The sequence below is a fragment of the Nematolebias whitei genome, chromosome 3 (genome assembly GCF_014905685.2).
Source record: "Nematolebias whitei isolate Nwh7 chromosome 3, NemWhi1, whole genome shotgun sequence".
Taxonomy (NCBI): Eukaryota; Metazoa; Chordata; class Actinopteri; order Cyprinodontiformes; family Rivulidae; genus Nematolebias; species Nematolebias whitei.
In genome coordinates, this window is record NC_056500.1 from 26,167,772 (window position 1) to 26,187,621 (window position 19,850).

At 38.2% G+C, this 19,850-nt stretch overlaps 1 protein-coding gene across 7 annotated transcripts in view; it reads right to left on the bottom strand.

Moving 5' to 3' along the window:
• Positions 1 to 19,850, bottom strand: part of nlgn1 (neuroligin 1) — a 516,786-nt gene that overhangs the window by 394,521 nt on the left and 102,415 nt on the right. Inside the window, exon 2 of one of the 7 annotated variants that reach the window (XM_037698159.1) lies at positions 7,782 to 7,807. The exons of the other annotated variants lie outside the window; for them this stretch is intronic. Coding sequence (XP_037554087.1) covers positions 7,782 to 7,807 — 26 coding nt within the window. The remainder of the gene's footprint in view (positions 1 to 7,781; positions 7,808 to 19,850) is intronic. 7 annotated transcript variants of the gene reach the window in all.

Sequence of the window (19,850 nt, forward strand, 5' to 3'; positions counted from 1 at the left end):
AAGAACACCGGAGTTGAGCTTTTTGTCATCCAGTGTCTTCAGTAGAAAGAGAGACATGAAGAAATGATAAAGCCGATAAATGAAAACGAGGTTGATCATTTTCATTTATCATGCGATTAATTGATTTATTGTTTATTGCAACAGGCCTAATTATGTATTGATGATAACTGTAAGTATCTACAAAACCAAAACTAGCTCAATGTGTCTACATTTGACAGAGTCATCATTATTTTTGTGTTTAATGTCATTTGGCTGCAGTGGCCTTCTTGACTTGGACTGACCCTAAAATCATTAGAGGGGCAAGTGTGGTAAGATAAGCCTTTTGTTTGTTTTTGTTTTTTTGTTGTTTTTTTTGTTTTTTTTTTGGGGGGGGGGTGTTGTACAGGTGAGAAGAAATGACACAGGAGTACAATGAAAACACACCCCTTTATTGGGGGTGTTGTCTAAAAAATAGGTTATGAAAAAACAATCTATAACAAACAGCTCTAGAAATATGATGTGACAAAAAAATGCTCCAGTTGTTCAATTTGCCCCCAGGTTAAGGTAAATTAATCCAACTCAAGGACAAATTGAACCACGGAAGGGTAAATTGTTCATTCTTCTTTTCCAGTTTTGAAATAGGCATAAAACATTTTTTTAGACAAATTCATTTCAATGGAGATCACCTGAAATAACACAATAAACTTAGTAAAGTTTAATTTTTAGAAAACTATTCAGGCAATCTCACCCTAAAAGATTGGAATTAATTATGTTTAGATACACTCTGACTTTGAGCTTCTGCCGTCTGTCTTATGTCTTATGCATTGTATCTACCTGGCCATTATTTTTCCAGTTGTTACGGACAGGAATGTTGTTTAGCTGTGCAAACGCCACCTCTCAGCATTTCTTTGGAATAAGGCCATAGAATTGGTCTGCCAATTTTTTGATGTGGTTAGCCAGCTCCATCTCCATCTTGTCTCCAAAAGCCCTCAGCTTCTGCAGTTCCACAGTACCGGACTGTTTTCATTGTTTTAACCTTGCTCTTCTTAACGAACCTTTGTGGTGTTGATCCGTCATGTTACTGTCCCTTGCCACAGATCTGATGGACGTCCCATCCTTAACATCAGTGACTGCTCTCTCCATTTCTTTCAAAGGTGCTGAGTTTCAATTGGTCCTTCTCTTGTAGATTAGAGTTTCAGAGATTCAGAGAGATTTATTTGTCAAACACACCACACTTGGTACATGACGTGGGACAAAACTATGTACGAAGGGTCCCAGTTACATCCCAAAAAAATACAAATTGTAAAGAAAAACATTAGTAAGATCCGAGTCATGAACTAAGAATATGCTACATTCACTAAACTAAGAATACACAGAATACGAATACACTAAGCACCATCCATCCATCCATTATCTTTACCCGCTTCTTCCATTTTGGGTCACGGGGGTCACCGGCGCCCATGTCCAGCAATCATTGTGCGAGGGGCGGGGTACACCCTGGATGGGTCGCAAGTCCATCACAGGGACACATAGAGACAAATGAGACAAACAATCATTCACTCTCTCACTCACACCTAGGGACAATTTAGAGTTACCATTCAGCCTAACATGCATGTTTTTGGTCTGTGGGAGGAAGCCGGAGTACCGGGAGAAAACCCACGCATAGCACCAATGGTACAAAAACAACACGCCAAAACAACAACAGCACGAACATGAGTCTGTGTGAGATGAGGACCAATGAACATAGCAACACAAAATAATCAGCAGCATGAGATCAGCATCATGGATAGTCAGCAGCACCCATGAACAACCAAGTGGCATTACAGCGATTTTTTACAGATGTTTTCACAGTGATTTTTTCTGATGAGAGATTCATGAGTCTAGTATCCTCAGGGTAGAAGCTGTTCCTCAGCCTGGTGGTTGTGCAATTAATACTCCTCATCCTCCTGCCTGAGTGGAGCGAGGCAAAATGTGTGTGTGCTGGATGTGTGGGGTCCTTCATGATGCAGGTGGCCCTTATCCTGCATCTGGAGGTAGGTCTCTGTGATAATCAGAGTCAGAGTCAGAGTCAGAGTTTCTTTATTGTCATTCGCACCTCATGTGGTACATGTGGTGGAGCGAAATTATGTACGCAGGAGCGAAATTATGGGGAAACTGACTCCAAGAGTCTTCTGTGCAGCCTTCACCACTTTCTGCAAAGCTTTTCTTTCTGCAGCTGTGCAGCCTCCAGGCCACATGTTGATGCTGGAACACAGGATGCTCTCCACTGCACACCTGTAGAAGGAGGTGAGGACTGAGCTTCCCAGACCAGCTCGCCTCAGCCGCCTAAGGAAGTAGAGTCTCTGATGAGCTTTCTTGATCAGGATGGTGGTGTTGTTGCTCCAACCGAGGTCATCATCTAGGTGTGAGTGAGAGAGTGAATGGGTGTTTGTTTCTAATTGTCCCTGTGATGGACTGGAGACACATCCGGGGTGTCCCCCACCTCTCGCACAGTGATGGCTGGACATGGGCAACAGTGACCCCCGTGACCCGGAAAGGAAGAAGCAGGTAAAGATAATGGATGGATGGATGGATGTGTGAAGCAAAACTCTATTCCAATCAGTGTCAGCTTGATCTCTGCTGTGCAGGGAGCTCTGGGGTGGGGGAGGGAGGGGGGCCAGAGAGACCATGGCCCAGAACAAGGCCTTCTCGCAGTGGGAGAGGCCTGTTCAAAAGGCTCATTTGGCCCCAATGGTACCAGCAAACACAGCTCATTTGCCACTGCAATTCTATTTTCACATCATTTCAATTTCAAAGAGCCTTCAGGCTGCATTAGCATTTGGCTGGGATAAAAGAAGTTAGTGAAGGGTGGAGGAATAGGAGGAAAGAGTGAAAGTAAAGAAAAGGAAAGCAGAGTAGTCTGCATTTTATGTACTGATACTGACAAGAATGTTTTTTTTTTTTTTGTTGTTGTTGTTCTTTACCTATTTCTAAATTTAGAAGCAGAGGTGTGTACCCACTCGTTCTGTGTGTTGTCTGCTCACATCTTGGTCTTTGCCCTCGGATAGAAAAAATCAGAACGGCTTACATTTATTTAGGCAGCTGTAATTTCAAATGTTTCTTTTTCTATTGTCTGTTATTCCCCTCCGTTATCAGAGGGAACCAGCATGATGTCAAGCATATGTTAGGAACAACTAATTAAATACAACATGCAAGATAAACACAAACGACATAACACTACTTATCATTCAAGTTTGTTTTGCGTTTAATAAAAGCAATAAATCTAATATTTGATGAATAAGAAAAATAAATAGTACATATCATTTGTTATAAAAAAGAAAAATCTGTGATAGTTTTGAATTAATGTAATTCAATAAATGATCAATTGTGGAAAAAAAAAAGATATTTTGTACACCGATTCTGTCAATTTTGTATACTAGTGCCTGGACTCAGCTACCTTCACATGAAATATGAGCTCATCTGTGAATCTGGTCGAGTTAGAGACAATTTTGTGCTTTCTAAGGTTAGTTGAAAATAATAATAATTTGTACGCATCCTATATGATTGTCTTTTGTTGTCTACTGTTGTCATCATTCTGTTAAAATTCAGGTCTCTCTTTAAATGAGTCCCTGAGGCTCAATGGGATTAACCTGTATAAATAAAGGTTGAATGAAAAGTTGGATGGGGTGGCCATCTTGAATCCAAGTTACTAGCATTAGTAGATGTTTACCCAATGAATACTTCTGAGCATTTCATTAAAATATGTCCAATGGTACATGAGATAAACCACTAAAGTGCATACACACAGTGGCAAAAAAAAGAAAGTATTGCCCATTTCCTGCAGGTGATATCAATTTGAACAGTGAATGCCGTTTCCTAAGAAAGTTGATTTGAAATCAATAATATTAAAACAATATATATTTAAATTTGATGCCAGCAAATGGTGTTGAATCTGTTTAATTTACAAATATCTGCACCATCTTTTTGATACTTAGTGTTGAAGAAGTAAAGAGCTCTAAGGCTGTAATTTTACTGTCGTGTGTTAAATTAAACACTCTAAGGCAGAAAAACTGAACCATATTTGTGTTAGTCTCAAATCTGAAACAGCACCAACGATTAGATCCATTTTTGCCTGTCAGGTTGAAAAACGGTGCTGATTTGCAAATACAGATACAAGCCTTTCATTTCACTAATGAGCCGTGCAAATTAGCATGACTGTGCAAACAAGCAGACCTGCTGATGATCAGAAGTCTGAAGTCTGTAAGGGACAAGCAAGGACTGGTTTCAAACACATTAAAGAAACAAGGCTATGATCACATTGCAGCCAATCTGACTTTTGGTCCAAATGCAACATTTTATTTTGTAAGATAAATATCTCTTCTGTTTTTTTTTTTTTTTTTCTATCTGACTCAGGTCTTTTTCTTATGTAATACTAAACAGAATGCATATTGAATGTTTTTCAAAGTGGCCCCAGCCAGTGTTGAATTGTTTTGTTGCTAGTATGGTATCTTTACTTGTTTGTTTCTACTTCTTGCTCCCATTCCAGAAGTGTATATGCAGGAACAAGTGACAAGATAAAAAAAATTAAACAATTGACAAAACAAACATGGCAGAAATGTTTAGTTGACTTTGATTGCGCAACTTCAGAATTGATACACAAAGGGGCAGCTGTGGCTGAGGGGTTAGAGCAGTCGCCCTCCAATGGGAGAGTTGGGGGTTTGATTCTATCAGCAGTCACATGCTGAAGTGTCCCTGGGCAAGACACTGAACCCTCATTGCCTCTGATGTGTGTCCCATTGGTGATGAATGTGATCTAAAGCACTGATTAGTCTTTGTAAAGATATAGAAGAGCAGGGGTGTCAACCTCACTTACAAAAAGGGGGACAAAATTAAAACCTTTTTCAAACTAAGGGCCGGTTTCAGAATTAACATAAACTTAAGTTAGATACCCAACATCTTTTCTTGGTTGCACGTTCCTCAAGAGTTTGATTGATCTCATTTGACATTCTCTGTTGCACTTTTGACATCATAATCAAAATTACTGAAAAAAAAATAAATGATAAAAGTATTTTACATTTAAAATAACAACTTGGGGTGCAGATAAGATGTTAAGGAGGGCCACATTTGGCCCCCAGACCTTGAGTTTGACACATATGTATTAGAGTGTTGTATGAGTGGGTAAATGAGGGCACAGATTGTAGTGTAAAGAGCTTTGAGTGTCTTGATAAGATAAAAAGGTGCTATACAAGTACAGTCCATTTACCATACACACATGCTATCTCATGTAGTACCCAAATTTACTTCCGTAAACACAACATTCTGCATGTGTTGTCACGTGTTCTTCTGCACATGCGAGTTCCTTCAGGGCCGCAGATTGTTCACATAGAAGTCTGATAATAGTTTATGGTCTTATAATGGTTTACCCATAAAGAACACCTCTTCTCAGCTCAAACAGAAAAAGAGTTTACCTCATCTCAAACAAACATGATTTATGTGTTTTTGTGTTTGAAACTGTTTAAAATAAGATTAATCTGTTCCCTTGGGAACAAACAGACTTTGTTTTACAGGTGTTCAACTCAGCTCACAAACTTCTTAGTTGACACTAATGTGAATGGCTTGTTGTTCAAAGCAGTGTAACATTTTATTGTAACACAGGCTGAAGCAGAATAAAGATGTGATCTGCTTGTTTTTACTGTAGGCAGTTACTGTATGTTTGCATATAGGTCAACGATCCCCCACCACCACAATTTTATTTCCCTTATGACAGTCTACATTGTGGTAGAAGTAATGTAGTATTTTTGTTCTTGTTCTTGTTTTTTTCTTTTTCAGAAATACGATTGAATTGCCCAGATATTAGCACAAGGTTTGCTGTGTTGGTAAGTTTGTAAAGGCAGTGTGAATAGATGTTACTCTCCACCTGTAGGTGGAGCCTTCCAAAGGTGTGTGTGGAGATTTAAACAGTGACAACAACGGCATATCCAAATGGCTGTGCAAATATTTGGGACGCAGACTTATGACCAAAAGTTTCTTGTCCCTAAAACAGATAGAGTTTTTTCATATCCACACGTCCAAGATTTCATGACCTAGGGTTTAGGCATAATGTGAGACCTCCTTTCTGTTTCCCTCAGGCTTTTCTATATCTGTCCCGTCTGATTGTGTAAATGTTGGGTAGCTCCATGTTCGCTTTGGAATGCTAGTCATAAGACATATTTGAGAAAAGAACAAGAGTTTACACTCCTTGTAGGTGCTGTCATTGTTTCACCAGCACATAGAGTTCTTCAATATTGTTTGACAGTAAGTTCACATTTCAATGATCACAGGAGGTATGTCAGTATTTCTTTTCTAGTTGCTTAGTCTGTAACTTAGCACCAGCTCTGCTGTCTTCATTTCATCAGATAAATGGGGGATTTCACTGGCATGAAATTTTGTCTTCAGAGAATTTGTCTTTAAAAAAGCTGACAACATTTGATTTATATGGAGCCACACATGTGATTACATCTTAGGGCACAACTCCATCATGCCACTGCTTTGTGTGATACCATAGAAAATATCAAAATAAATCAGGTAAGATATCATGAAGAGAATCATTGACTTTCACAACTCTGGTTTATTTTTAGGTCCAAGTTTCAAATGTGTGATGGTGTCACGTTCATCAAATGAAATAACTGGGCACAAGTATAAACACCATGGGAAAGTTCTGCCGATAAAGAGACAAGTTCTGCATTTTTTAAGATGAATGTGAGTATTAACCACAAAATAACAGCAACATATATGTAAAGATGATAATGAAGCTGCTCAAAGAGCCATTATCTACAGTGTAATGAGTTTTGGACAACATGGACTGAATGAACACTCAGAGAAAACAACACCATTACTCCAAAAACAACCTAAAAAGTCCCATTGCAGTTAGCAAATGAACAAATGGGCAAATATTTTAATGTTTGGAGACGTGTCCGGTAGTTTGATGAAACTAAAATTAATCTGATAAGCCATATTGACCATTGTTGCATATAGAGCAAAGGGGGTGGGGGGGAAGCGGAGAACACCCTCCCAACTGTGACATACGAGGGTGGCAGTATCAGGTTGAGGTGGTGTTTTGCTGCAGGAGGAACTGCTGTACTTCACAAGAAGATGGCATTATAAGGAAAAACGTGGCAATATTGAAGCAACATCTCAAAACATCGGCCAGGAACTAAAGCTTGGACACAAATCGGTCCTTCATATAAACAATGTCCATCAGCATGCAGCCAAGTTGGTTACAAAATGGCTCAAGGACAACAAAGTATTGGAGAGGCCATCACAAAAACATCTATCTCATTTCTATGGAAAATGTGTAGTCAGAGCTTCAAAGATGTGTGAGCAAGACATCCTACCCCAGTTCTGTCAGGAGGAACAGCCTGGAGGAATCCTAAATGTTTGACCCAACTCATCCAGTTTAAAGTCAATGATACCAAACAGTGAGAAAATGGATGGAAACTTGTATCTTTGTAGAAAGTAGTAAAAATATATGATCTAAAAAAATATCTCCTTTTGTTTTGCATTTAGCAAATATACAATCATGCTGGGAATCCTTCAGTCTTTTTTTTTTTTTCAATGTATGTAAACATCTGGTTTCAACTGTAGCAACTAATAGTTGTGTTTTTAGCCCCTTACCCAAACTCAGAATATCTTTCAGGATATGATTGGAGGAAATTGATTAGATTTGTAATGGAAATGTCGATAAACTAACTCACCCAGCGCACACACGTTTTGCCCCACTCCCCTCAGGAAGGAGGTTAAGGAGCATTAAGTGTAGAACCACTAGACTGAGGAACAGCTTCTACCCTGAGGCTGTTAGACTCATGAATCTCTAACCAGAATAATCTGTGAAAAATCACATAATGTTGCTGCCTTCATGCGTGCTCATCTGCTCACACAGACTCATGTTCGTGCTGCTGTTCAGCGTAATGCTTTTATGCTATTAGTGCTTAGTGTGTATGTAGCTGATGTTTTTCTTAGTTCATATCTTAGATCTTATTAGTTACTCTTTCTTTTACATTTTATTGTTGGATGAAACTGGGACCCTGCGTTCATAATTCTGTTACACCACATGTACCACATGAGATGAGAATGACAAATAAATATCTCTGACTCTGACAAACCAATCAGGTCTTGCTCTGTACGATTAGACTTGGAAAAAAAACAAGTTCACTTGTTTCTCTGGATCTTTTCTCCTAAGAAGAACAAATGTTCTCAGGTATTTCTGATCAGTCACATTTCTGTTATGAAACAATTCAGCCTGAAAGGTAAAACAAATGTTCAGACAACTTTCATTAATAATAAGACAACTTTGTTTTTTTTTTTACATTGTCATAAGATGTTGCATATTTTGTTGGCATCATATTCCCATTTTTAGCTCCATGTCACCAACTTGTTGATTGAAGAGTAAAATTTATATGCCAGGTAAGCAATAGAAGTTTTGTTTGTTGATTTTTTTTCTCTATGAAAAATGAAAAAGTATGAAGAATTGCCAATGTTCTGAGAGAAAGTAAAGCCTTTGTGTGAGGGGAGGTGCGGAGGTTGGGAGGAAAGGGAAGTCTGCAACACTGTCATGTAAACCTCAAAAAGTTCAATTTAGGATTCCTGTGAGGCCATCAATCCACCTGTGGAGATGAAGCTTTTGATATGACTTTAAATAACATTCACATTAAAATTCTAAAGCCCGGGCTCAGGGAATAATAAAAAGTGCAAAGAAATTTATCATCCCAATAAAATGATGTGATCAACAGACTTCAGAGTTTTTGGTCTCTAAACTTTCTGATTTTTACATGTGCAATGGAGTAAAGCCAACACGTGTTCACTTTTATTCTGGCACAAGCAATTAAGACCTTAATAAAACTGCTTTTGATGTATTTTTTATTTGAATGATAGACCGATCAAGCTCTATTAACTATCAGTACTTTTCTACTTTATGCTTGAAGCATTGTTCTGAGTCCATTAAGGAGATTCCAAACCACAAGCCAATCTTATCAGACAGCCATTTGCCTAATTTATTCTCCTCCTGTCATTATCTGCATATGTTTGGAAGCATCCATACTGTATATCTCCTGTATCTGTGTGTCTACCACCCCCTGCTCCCTTCATGCTCCCTCTCCCTGACTGCACCAGTGAGGCAGATGCCTTTGATGCCATGCTACAAATCACACATTTAGCTTTTCATCAATATTTCATCTAGCCATCCTTGGCTATGCTCTTTCTAGCTCTCTAAATCAGTACTGGCTGTGTGTGTGGGGGGGGGCAGGAGAATGCTGGAAGTCTTTGGATTGAGAGTGGGAAGGAAAACAGGGGCAGGTTGGGGTCAAACTGTGTGCTTATAAAGGCTGGGGGTGGGGGGGTGTTATATACAGGCTGAAGCAGAAAGCCCCAAATGATAGCATTCAAACTGGAAACAGAGTGGAACAACTCCCTAAAAATCATTAATCGTTTATCATAAGTCATTGCAAAGTACCAATACAGCTTTTAATGAGGGGGGAGGGGTGACTTGAGCTATCTAAACTTTCCAAATTAATAAATTATTTTACTTTCACAACCTTTGCATTCTTAACAGTTTGTCAGACTATTGCTATTTTTGTCTTCACCTATCCAATATTCATTCATTCATTCAACCTTTATTTAGACAGATAAGTTACACTGAGTCTAGAAGACTCATTTATAAGTTAGATCTGTTTAGACAGACAAAAAGTAGTGAAACTGGACACATGTAGGAATTGGAGGCGAAAAATTCCTATCAGACTTTTTCTTCTTGGCTGAGAAGAAAATCTCTAATATTAAAAAACACCTCGCACATACAAGCACATAGTGACATAGACATTCCGCAGAGGGGGGAGATGACGAGAGCAGTGAGCAATGTCCGTGGACGCTCTCAAGGACACTGTAAGAGTTCTGATGGTATAATCAACCAGTTCTCTTCAGTGAGATCTGTAAACATTCTCAACGGATGTCGGGGAATGCCAAGGACAACACCTGTGGGAATCCAAGAGTCCTGAAATGATGACACGATGTTTATTCAGCTGTTTTCCTCTTTGTTGATCAATTGGGAATTCCTTGGGGGGCGTCCGATCACAGGCAAATTCAGATAAGGTGGCCTTCAAGGCCAGCCAGGGGAGCCAAATTCAGATAAATACACAGTTGTTTTGGGGACAGGTAGAACTTAATGACATCTACCTTGAGTCTGTGTTGGTCCAAACAATTCCAAAATGTTCAAATAACATGGCCACACCGATGGAATGTGCCTAAGTAAGCACTTTGATAACAGTCTATCTGTTTTAAATTGTGCTCTATAAATAAATATGACTTGACTTGACTTAAGTAAATTCTCCAAGAGCTGATCCATTCTGCCCAAAGCATTTGAGTCTGTGTACTCGAGACATGAACCAAGCAATCATAAAGGCAAGCAGCGTGATCGGTTCCCAAATTGCTGCCGATGACTTCCTTGATTGTAGATAAAACCAGCAACCAGCCAAATCCAAAAAGCAGGAACCAGTTATTGTAAATCCAATTAAATATGTGTCCATAAAATCCACAAATGGCATCAGAGATAGACACATCATCAAGTCTTCAAGTTGATGAGATATCCAGCTGCGTGCGTGCCAACAGGGCAAATCGGCTCGCCTAAAGCCTGTCTTCTCTTCGAAGAAATGTTATCAATTGTGTTGAGGGACCAACTGATAAAATCAAGTCCATAATTATGGTTCGGAAGAAATGCAAGAGAGGCTCAGGAGCAGATTTACAGACAGACAGAGCAGCAAAGCAAAGCGGAGAGTGAGGGGAGAAAAAAGCGTCCGAACTCGACAAGAGCAAGTAGTCAAGTGTGAAATATGTCTCTCACATCTAAAAATGTGCATTTTATTTTTATTTCTTCACTCCTCTCATGGTGCTAAGCGAACACATTCAAACTCTCATAGGCTTCCATTGTAGCTGAGCTCAGAATTTTGTCTTTAAAACAGGAAGTAAAAGCAACTTGATGAAGGTATGTACCGGAGTTTAAAATTTTGCTTTTCTTTATATTTCTTAAACAGTTTAGAAATTAAAATGTTGGTATTACGTCTGCATAGATTAGGACAAATGGAAGCTCCAAACTATGGCTGGTCTTTGAAGGAGGAAGCTGTTTGATGTTAGAATTTCAGGACATAGCTGACATGTTTTATCTAATCTGTCCATCCATCCAGTTTACCCATTTACCCCTTGGATGTTTCATGCTTTTATTTTTGTCAGATCTTTCATGGTTGATGTAAATTGTATAAAAATTAAAAACTGCAATCACTCAAAACCTTAATCAATGTTAAAGATAAATTTTATTTATACAGAGTAATACCAAATAAATAATTAGTTAAATAATGTTTTAAAAATAAATATTTCATCTGCTCCCTCCTTCAGGTGTCGCCACAGTGAACTAACTCACATGAAGACTTGGCAATTGTTTTTATGCTGGATGTCCTTCCTGACGTGACCACCGAGCTACCACAGCCCTCTGTGTGGAGCAGAGATTTAGGGCCCTCGGACAGCAGATGGTGAGTAAGGGCCTTGCTCAAGGGCCCAGGGTGGGGCAAATGAGCGTGGAGGCAGGTGTGGGTGCTTTTCGTTTCCCACCCACTTTTTGATAGTCCGGTAAGTTGAACCAGTGACCTTCCAATCACAGGCTTGCTTTTCTAACCTATGTGCCACTAATACCCTGAGATTTTTTTAAAAAAAAGTTATGTAAATTTAAAAAAAAAACCTGCATAAATATTCATCCCTTTAAAGTAACTGTCCTGATTTAACTCAGAGAAAAAATAAAATCCAAGTCGGGATAGAGACAAAAGGATTTCCAAAGTTCTAAACATCCTATTTTCTATGGTGTAAACATCATCAAGAAACAGAAGGAATGTGGAAAAAGTGTAAATCTACCAAAAGTAGGCTGTCCTCACAAAATGAGAGACCGTGAAGAAATAGAACAGCGACAGTCCACCAAGGCACCCGTGACCACTCTGAAGGAGGTACAAGCTTCAGCAGGTGAGATGGAGAGACTGAGCATACATCAACTGTTACATGAGTTCTTCACCAGTCTGAGCTTTACGGCAGAGGGGCAAAACTTAGATTAAAATCTCATTAGAGTTTGGCAATCATTGTGATTATTATTATTTTTATTTTTTTTGCTATAGACAACCATGTGCACAATTTAGCAGTTGTGTGTGTTAGCTCTCAGAGCATGTGTTGAAGATGAGTCTCAACTACTACCAAACCATATTTAGACCATCTGTTATACTGAAATAAACATTATCTTTTTTGTGTGTTTGCTCAGTTTGATTAGCTCTGGCAGCCATCCTGATCTGGTTTAACTGCACAGGTTGATCACTGATTTCTTCCTGAGAGTTTCATTAAAACCTGTCCAATAGGTCATAAGATATTTTTATAGCAAACAGACAAACCAAACATATGGACATGTGCAACATACTTGTCCCTTTCATGGTGGATGATTAAAATACTTATTGGTATAGTCCCCAGTGGTAAGCAGTTTAAACATTCAAAACAGACCAAAGGTTTTTAAATGCCTTAGATGGGTGTGGCTTCCAAGTCAAAAATTTAGTTCAAAATAAACGGTTAAACAAATTACAACATACGACAGTATATGCAGTCACACTCCTTGATAGAAAATATTTAACAGTGGCACCAATGCATTCAAGTTGAAAAATGTAAGAACCACTAATGAAATGGTAGAGTTGTTGTGTAATTGACTGCAGAAGTGAAGTCAAGGAGAACCAAGGCAGAAGATCTTTTACACACTACTGAAGGGTAAACAAGTCAATATGTGGAGAAACAATGGGTCGCCATTTGTTTTCAAAGACTTGTCACAAGGTCAGAACAGTTTTTACTTTGTTCAAGTCAACACTCAACACGTTCCTCTGAGTCCAATCAGGAGGACGGGTTCCCAGATAAAATGTTACCATCCTCTGGTGGACAACACAAAGTGGAAAAATCAGTTCTGTTTTTATAGAAATACTGTACAGTAGTCCCTCGATTATCGCGGCGGTTATGTTCAAGAAACTATGACAATATGTGAAATACCACAAAGTAGGAACATTATATTAATTTTAGTATTTATATATATTTTAAGGCTTTATAAACCCTTTACACACACTTGCAATGTTCTTAACACTGTTCTAAACTTTGTTCTGTTGTTAATGTTCTAAACTCTTAAACCTACGTAATTTTAACAACATATGTATATGTACTGTACAGTACCGTAAAATTATATATGGCTACTCACCAGTGAAGATTCTATAACTTGAAGGATAAGTTCAGCTTCAGGATTATTTGCGACTTTTCTGCCAGTTCTGTGAGGTTAATAAATAGATCATTATGTAACCAGGTGAAAAATGGGTACCTGTAAAATACGTTTTATAAACCCCGTTTTGCTTCATATTCACCTATTTGTTGTAGTTCTTGTTTTTGTCAGTGGGTGGTGCTGTTGTAACAGAAAAGTCTCAAAGTACAGGAAGCAGAAAAAAGAAAATCTCTTGTTGTATTCGGGCATTCTAACCGAGAAAACGAAAGAGAAGGACATTTTTGCGTGAGACTGGTTGGAGTAGACAACTTTATGGCCTCATGAGTGAAGAATCCAGATTTTCAGTAACTAATGTCTGAACTGTATTATTTTCCATGTATGATGCCAAAGTGATGTTGCTGACATCATGTTTTTTTGTTGTTGTTTGTCCACTTTTAGAAGTGCCACTGCCTTTTAGAGTATACTTTTATTTTAGTTTTCTGTGAAGCTGCATGATGTTAATGTGCCATTTTGTTTGTGAAACTGCGTGCTGTTAACGCGCCATTTTGTTGAAGCCGTTGCTGCTTGGGAGCTTTATATTAGTATTATATGAACAATTTACATTGTAAGAGACTATTTTTGCTCCATATTTTGAACTTTTTTGTTAATTTTTTTTTAGCACAGCAAAACTTTTTTTTTTTTTTAATAAAGAACCCCCTTTTATTTGAAGTCTTGTGTGCTCCATTAACCCGGCTTCAGTTACTTCTGACTTTGCATTGCAAAACTATTTTTACCACATCGGTTTCTCCGCTAGTGTTTGCGTCCTCGATTTCTGTTCTTTGAATTTTGGCAGAAAGCAGTGGCCAGAAGCACTGTTGGCTTCTGGGCCATGTAGTTCTTTTGACTTGCGTTACAGTATAGCCTTATTGAAAGAAAACTAAAAAATGCCAGCGCCTGTCTAAAGTATTTTTTGTCCCATTGGTTGGTTCCCACTCCCGTCCGCACTTGATAATTTTTTTAATCCGTACCATCCCAATCACATAATGTTAAAGTTGACAATCGTGTGTCGTGTATAAACTTGCATTGAAAACCCGTGAGTTAATCTGCGAATGTCGAACCACAAAAGTTTTGAGGGACTAAAAAGCTAAAAGGTTTAGCATTCCTCAAATTAATACTTACTGCCCACCAAGTTTCATCCCAGAGTTTTAAACTAAAATAATTTAGCAAAAATAATGCATGATGTAAAGTAATCCAAGAATTTCTTAGCTGTAGATGTACTTACACTTTCTGAAAGTTTCCTTAAAATCTATTTAGTTGCTTATGAAATCTTTTGCTAACAGGGTTGAAGAGTTAATGACAAAATCGTAATAAAATTGTGCTCAATGAGTTAGTGCTCAAAAAATATATTGGAAATAAGTTAGTCTCAGCTACTACTGTAACATATTAACTGATTTTTGAAAAAAAAAAAAAAATAATTAAAATAAAAAAGACTTAGTGTTTCTTGAGGTAACTTACTAACAGTCAAACAAGCATAGACAGAGAGGTGATAAAAATAAGATGAAATAAAAAATATTGAATGTAATGGAAGCAGACCTGTATTCATCAGGTCCTCTTACACCAACTAAATGAGTGGTGGACTATCCATCCACACTGAAGTTGTTTTCATTCCAGCTATCACAGTACAGGAGGTTTTCGGACTCTATGCAAGGAGGAAGGAAACAAACTAACTTGATTACTAATGGAAAACAACAGATGATGTGGCATTAAAATGAACTTACAGACTTGAGGCAGGGTTATGAAGAGTCACCAACAAGACTGAAAACTGAGACTGGCTCATAGGAATGCGTGGATGCAGGAGTGCACCTGGAATAAACTGCACCAAACTGAAAAACTAAATTGCAAATGTCTGAGTGATAACACGTTGAGAGTGGGCGGGGCATGAGCAGAGGGGTAGAGAACAGACTGATGAAGACCAAACTGATGACACCAGTAATAGAACTAAGCATCAGAACAACATACATGTGCTGGTGATAAAATTAGAATATCATGAAAAAGTTGATTTATTTCAGTAATTCCATTCAAAAAGTGAAACTTGTATAACATTCATTCAACCTTTATTTATACAGGTTAATCCCATTGAGCCTCAGGGACTGAAATACGAAAGAGACTTGAAATGGATGAATGGATTATATCTATCCATTACACACAGACTGATATATTGAAAATGTTTATTTCTTTTAATGTTGATGATTATAACAGACAACTAATGAAAACCCCAAATTCAGTATCTCAGAGAAGTAGAATATTGCGAAAAGGTTCAATATTGAAGACATCTGGTGCCACACTCTAATCAGCTAATTAACTCAAAACTCTTGAAAATGCCTTTAAATGGTCTCTCAGTCTAGTTCTGTAGGCTACACAATCATGGGGAAGACTGCTGACTTGACAGCTGTCCAAATGACGATTATTGACACCTTGCACAAGAAGAGCAAGACATAAAAGGTCATTGCTAAAGAGGCTGGCTGTTCACAGAGCTATGTGTCCAAGCACATTAACAGGGAGGTGAAGGGAAGGAAACGGTGTGGTAGAAAAAAAAATGTGCAAGCAATAAGGATAACTGCACCCTGGAGAGGATTGTAAAACAAAACCCATTCCAAAATGTGAGGGAGATTCACAAAGAGTGGACTGTAACTGAAGCCAGTGCTTCAAGAACCACCATGCACAGACGTGTGCAAGACATGGGTTTCAGCTGTCACATTCCTCAAGTTAAGCCACTCTTGAACAAGATACATCATTAGAATTGTCTCACCTGGGCTAAAGACAAAAAGGACTGGACTACTGCTGAGTGGTTCAATGTTGTGTTCTCTGATAAAACTAAATTTTGCATTTCCTTTGGAAATCAAGATCCCAGAGGCTGAAGGAAGAGAGGAGAGGCACAGAATCCACCCTGCTTGAGGTCCAGTGTCAAGTTTCCACAGTCATCGATGGTTTGGGGGGCAATGTCATCCGTTGGTGTTTGTCCACTGTGTTTTCTGGGGTCCAACGTCAACGCAGCCATCTACCAGGAAGTTTTAGAGAACTTCATGCTTCCTGATAATGACCAACTTTATGGATATGCAGATTTAATTTTCCAACAGGATTTGGCACCTGCACACAGTGCCAAAGTTACCAGTACCTGGTTTAAGGACCATGGTATCCATGTTCTTAATTGGCCAGCAAGCTTGCCTGACCTAAACCCCATAGGAAATCTATGGGGTATTGTGAAGAGGAAGATGTGATACGCCAGACCCAACAATTCAGAAGCGCTGAAGGCCACTATTGGAGCAACCTGGGCTCTCATAACACCTGAGCAGTGCCACAGACTGATCGACTCCATGCCACACCGCATTGCTGCAGTAACCCAGGAAAAAGGAGTCCCACCTAAGTATTGAGTGTTGTACATGCTCATACTTTTCATGTTCATACTTTCAGTTGGCCAACATTTTTAAAAGTCTTTATTTTTTATTTTTATTGGTCTTAAGTAATATTCAAATTTTTTGAGATACTGAATTTGGGGGTTTCATAAGTTGTCAGTTATAATCATCAACATTAAAATAAAAAAACGTTGGAAATATATCAGTCTGTCCAAAAAAGTTCAATCTGGTCCTCTGGACATTCAAAAAACAAAAAACAAAACAAAGCAAAAAATATAGAAACGTTTCGTCTCTCATCCAAGAGACTTCCTCAGTCTGAGGTGCTGTTTTCAGCTCAGTCTCTTAAATAGCACCTTCTCAGAGTGGATGAATCAGTTTGCTGCTGACAACCAAAACCAGCTGATCACATGCTCAAGAAGGACCATCAGCCTAACAATGGATCATTAGCACACTGATGGTTGTTTACTATTCACAGAGGGCTGAGTGATACTATCAATCACAGCATTGTAAGAGGGGGACAGTTGAACCCGGAGGCCTCCACCCCTGTTTAATGATGGACGATTTATTTTCACAAAGATGGCCTCCTTTACTCCTCTCTCAAACCATCGTTCCTCTCTGTCCAGGATGTGAACATCTTCATCTTCATCAATTCTACCTGGATTATTGAGCATGCATCAGGATATCAGTCTGTGTGTAATGAATGAATATAATATACAAGTTTCACTTTTTGAATGGAATTACTGAAATAAATCAACTTTTTCAAGATATTCTAATATTATGACAAGCACCGGTACAGAAAACAAAACTTAATGACCAAAAATAACTACCAAAAATACCCAAAAACCACAGATCCTAGCACCAGCATCATCCCTTCATTACCATGTTGACTGTTAACACACCTAAAGACTTTAGTCTCAGGAGATGTGTTCAAAGCAATGGCTTTGTTCACAAAACTGTGTTGCACACCTAATTAGCTGTTGGTTAAGTGTGAAGCACCTGTGAAATGGATCTAAGTGTTCACGGCGGTGCTTGTTATTCCGTCAGTAATGTCAGTGTGCAGCCTTAATGTTTCTGTATAATTATGTGAGCGCTGACTGAATGACAAATCTTGCTCATCTATCTATAGACATGCACCAAAGGCCTAGCAGATCAGCAGTTTCCCTACTGATCCACAAGTAGAACAAGATGTCACTTAATCCAAAATGTCTACAACGAAGTTAACTTAGACCTGTAACTTAACTTAGACCCTCTTCACAATGAATGTTGTTCCAACAACGCTGTCCACAAGCAGCAATCAAAACATGGCTGCATCACAGCAGAGCAAACCTCCTTAAGACTCAATATATGAAAATCTGACTGCCATCTAAGCATTTTTGCACTGGCTCAAGCTTATAAGATGTAGCAGACATCTTAAACTGTGTTGATTCCAAAGGTTGGTGAGTTGTAGATGCACATCCAATAATATTTTATCGGAGTTTCATTAACCTTTGTCCAGTGCTTCATGACAACATGATCACCCTTTTGCTTTTGGCATCAAGCAATAATGAACCTCAACCCTTCTCAATCTTAAAGATGAAATATTTCCACTGCTCTTTAACTCATTGCATTTAGGTAAAGATAAAATGACCTTCTGTTTTTCATGTCAAGGGAATTTAGGTAAAGGTTTATGGATGTTTATCACTGCTGATGTTAAATTAATGTTGAACCATGTGTGTGAGGTCAGAGAGTTGTTTTCCTCTCAGAGAAGAGCCTGCAGGCACCTGACGCCTCTGAGTCTAAGAGGCTGAGGTCATCATGCTGATATGCATTATAAAAACACTTTCTGGCACACTGTCCGGTTGCAGATCTTTGCTTCAATGTAACATCTGTATAACACTGGTGAACTCTGGCCTTGCAAGTAAACTGGGTTAAAAGATCTTCTCCTGTCTTCATGTGTGACTCTTTTTAAGTAAGTAGATACTGAAAGGATATTTATATCCAACATTTTAATAATATACTTACCAGACACTTTATCAGGGCCACTTGTTAGACACAAATAATTAATTAGCCGATCACATGGCAGCAACTCACTGCCTTTAGGCCTGTAAATGTAGTGAAGATAACAGTTTGAACTTTAAACAAGGAAAAAGGGGATTTAAATGACTTTGAATGTGGTATGGTTGTTGGTGTCAGAAGGGCAGATCAGGATTTCAGAAACTGCTCATCTACTGCAAGTTTTACACAAAACCATCTCTAAGGTTAAATAGAATGGTCTGAAAGAGAGAAAATATCCAGTTTTTGGTATTTATGTGGATAAAAATGCTTGTCATTGTCAGAGGTCAAATTGGTTGGAAATGACAGAAAGGAATGGTAGCTTTAAAACCTCTGACAGCAGGACCCCACCAGGTGTCACTCCTGTACGCCAAGAACAGTAAACTTAGGCTACATCTCACCAAATTTGCACATTAAAGCATTATAATATCATTCTGTGCTCTGATGGATCCGATTAATCAGATTCCAATGATATTCACAGTCACCAGGTCTAAATCCAATCCAGAACATTTGGGATGTGGTGGAAGGGAAATCATCATCCAGAATGTTCAGCTGGAACATCTGCAGCAATTGTGTGATGCTAGCATGTCTGTATTGACCAGAACCTCTTAGGAATGTTTCCATCATACTGTTGAATCGAAAAGTCCAACCCATTACTGTCTAACTCAGTACTTGCAGGGTGGACCCAAACAAGCAGCCAGTGAGTGTATATTGCTGCTTCTGATGCTTGGATTAGTGCATTAATGATGTCAAACACGCATTCATAACTCTTGTTGTTTTGTTTTTTTTAATGTTCCTAATTTAAATTTATAATTCTTTATACCATTTAATTTGTCATATGAGTTTGAAGGTCTCTTTTCATTTAACAATTCTGCACAGGTTAAAAAGGTTTAAAAAAAAACCACACGTTTTATGATTTAAAACAAGAAAAATAGTTTACTATGGAAATAAATAAACAGAAAATACCAACATCTCTGTTTGCAAAGATACAATATATAACAACTACATTATTTATGATTTTTTGTTGCAATTTTTCACATCTTTATTATTATTATTATTATTATTATTTTTAAAACTTGCTAGATTCCACTCAGCTTCTGTGCATCAAATATTAGTATAATATATATATATATATATATATATATATATATATATATATATATATA